The sequence below is a fragment of the Atta colombica genome, unplaced genomic scaffold (assembly GCF_001594045.1).
Source record: "Atta colombica isolate Treedump-2 unplaced genomic scaffold, Acol1.0 scaffold96, whole genome shotgun sequence".
Taxonomy (NCBI): domain Eukaryota; kingdom Metazoa; phylum Arthropoda; class Insecta; order Hymenoptera; family Formicidae; genus Atta; species Atta colombica.
Window position 1 is genome coordinate 1,199,996 of NW_017259590.1, and position 2,515 is coordinate 1,202,510.

The 2,515-nt window shown below is 29.9% G+C and overlaps 2 protein-coding genes across 2 annotated transcripts in view; one reads left to right on the top strand and one right to left on the bottom strand.

The window, feature by feature from the left end:
• LOC108693735 (triokinase/FMN cyclase-like) overlaps nucleotides 1-1,785 on the top strand; it is a 5,231-nt gene extending 3,446 nt beyond the window's left edge. The window contains exons 6-9 of the mRNA XM_018202846.1: nucleotides 186-581; nucleotides 671-924; nucleotides 1,144-1,271; nucleotides 1,615-1,785. Coding sequence (XP_018058335.1) covers nucleotides 186-581; nucleotides 671-924; nucleotides 1,144-1,271; nucleotides 1,615-1,735 — 899 coding nt within the window. The 3' untranslated portion in view covers nucleotides 1,736-1,785. The remainder of the gene's footprint in view (nucleotides 1-185; nucleotides 582-670; nucleotides 925-1,143; nucleotides 1,272-1,614) is intronic.
• Nucleotides 1,786-1,884: 99 nt separating this feature from the next.
• LOC108693736 (carboxypeptidase M-like) overlaps nucleotides 1,885-2,515 on the bottom strand; it is a 6,047-nt gene continuing 5,416 nt past the window's right edge. Inside the window, exon 9 of the mRNA XM_018202847.1 lies at nucleotides 1,885-2,370. Within this exon, the coding sequence (XP_018058336.1) occupies nucleotides 2,179-2,370 (192 nt within the window). The 3' untranslated portion in view covers nucleotides 1,885-2,178. The remainder of the gene's footprint in view (nucleotides 2,371-2,515) is intronic.

The window sequence follows — 2,515 nt, forward strand, 5'->3', positions numbered from 1 at the left end:
ATAAACTATTTTTTCTTGGATTGTTCCCGGAATACAAGGATGTCTGGTAATTTTAGTCTATTATTAATAGCTTTTCTTGTTTTTGCATGAAATAATTAGAATCATAAGTAATTTCTTCTTCTGTCAATTTGCCATTTTTAATTTATTTCATTGTACTACATGGTATTATGTTGATTTTTTTGCAGAAAAGACAGGCATACAGCCTGTTCGCGTCTACTCAGGTGTTTTAATGACATCCTTAAATAGCGTCGGGATACATATAAGTTTGCTAAAATTGACTGAAAATCATGGGGACGTATTCGTCGATTGTCTTGACGAAAAAACGACAGCACCGTGTTGGCCAGGCTGCACCTACAGCATTCCTTCGACTTCAACTCCATTAAGCACTCCATTGAAAGATGCGAAAAAAGAAAAAGTGGAGAAAATAGGAATATTGTTAAATTTGAGCGATCAGCGCCTGATTAAATTGTGTTTAAAAAATGCTTGTGTAGCTGTTATCGAGAAAGAGGCGTATCTTAACGGGTTAGACCGTGGTTGCGGAGACGGAGATTGCGGATCAACATTGAAACGATTTGCTAACGGTATGCGTATACGAATTATAATGTACCTATATGTCTCTTAATGTTCAACAAGAATTTACTAATTCTCCCTCTTTCTTTACATTCTATAGGTATTTTAAATAATTTGGAAAATTTATCCTTGTCGCATCCAGCAACGTTATTATTGGAAATAGCGAACATCGCAGAAGAATGTATGGGCGGAACTTCTGGAGCTTTATATTGTTTATTTTTTACAACTGGCGCAAAAATATTGGCGTCATTCAAGCAGGAGAAGGATATGCGAAACGTTTGGTTTTGCGCATTTCGCAGCGGATTAAATTGTTTAGAAAAATATGGAAGAGCGAAAGTTGGCGACAGGACTATGGTTTGCACATATATATGTACATTATTAAAATGTATTATTAGTATTAATATATACTATTATTAATGAACAGAAAGGTTTTTTTTATAGTATTAAAACTTGTTCGCTATGTTGTTATTTGTTGCAAAAAAATTAAACTTATTGTGAAATAGACATAGGACTTGTATTAAAAATGCAAGAAAATTAATTTTCAATCATATTTTTGTCAATCAATATTTTTAGATCGACACAATGTATGCGGCGTATACGACATATGAAAAATTGTTAAAGGAGTATCCTAGTGATTTTTACGAGAAAATAACCGCAGCAGCATGGGAAGGATGCTATTCTACGAAAAATATGAAACCAAAGTGAGTAGATATTAATGTTGATAAGATCAACACACAATCTGTGTACTTAAATGTTTAAGATACAATACATTTGCTGAAACCCTACAACTTTTTATATGAAACATTTTTCCAATAAACCAATACTTTCTGAGATAATTAGTTTCAGAATTTTTGACACACACTCCGTGTGTGTGTGTGTGTGTGTGTGTGTGTTGTGTTATGTGTGTAAAATACATATAATTTTTTAAAAATTAAAGAAATCTAATTTAAAATTATATAAATCTTCGTAAAATATTTTTAATTTAATCACTTTTTCGTACTAAACGTTTTGTAAATATGAACACAGTGATTCATTTGTTTATAGAGCGGGACGGGCTAGTTATATAAAACAAGCTCAGTATTTAACGGAAATGGATGCTGGAGCTTATGCCGCAGCAATATGGATTGCAACTATTGTACAAACAATTACACATTTCAAAAAATAACAATATTTTTTAACAACTGTATTTTAAGATCATGTATTTTAAGATCATTACTGTAAACAAAAGATATAAGATTTAATAATAAATAACAAGTTTATTAAAAAAATAGAATAAGGGATTTAATTATATTAATTATTTTCTTCTACAAAATATTTAAATAAAAATATAGTTGTGCGTTTATATATTTATAAATAGAATAAAAGTACATTTCTTAATAAACATTTCTGGCGAATACATAAATATTTTATAGCGTAGAAATATTAAACTTAATATGAAATAACTTAAGTTGCAGTATTGTTTGGCAGTATTTTGCCGATTAATCGGATTATGGTTTCTTGCACCAATTATCTATCAAATATTGACAGACTAAGTTTAACATTTTATTTTACTTTACACAATAATATAGAATAAATAAATAATGTTATTTGTATATGTGTTTCATAAGATTATCCAAAGAGATTGGTCACAAAGTTATTAAATCCGTTACTGATAGACGAGAAGATACCGTTGTTGGCATCAGCCGCAGTATTAATTCCTGATTGGGGTCGATAATGCAACGTATGGTCACGATGTGGATAAGGTCTCCCACCGATGTTTCCGTTATATAAAACAGACCCATTTTCATCGTCGTATTGTCTCTATTTCAAGTATAATAAATTTTAATATATATGTTAAGAGTAATTAAAATAAACATATAAAGTATCGAATGTAGCAATAGATTTTTTTTGGACTATTTTATATAGCTAATCCTCCTCTCTTTTTTTTAAACATAACAAATAAAAA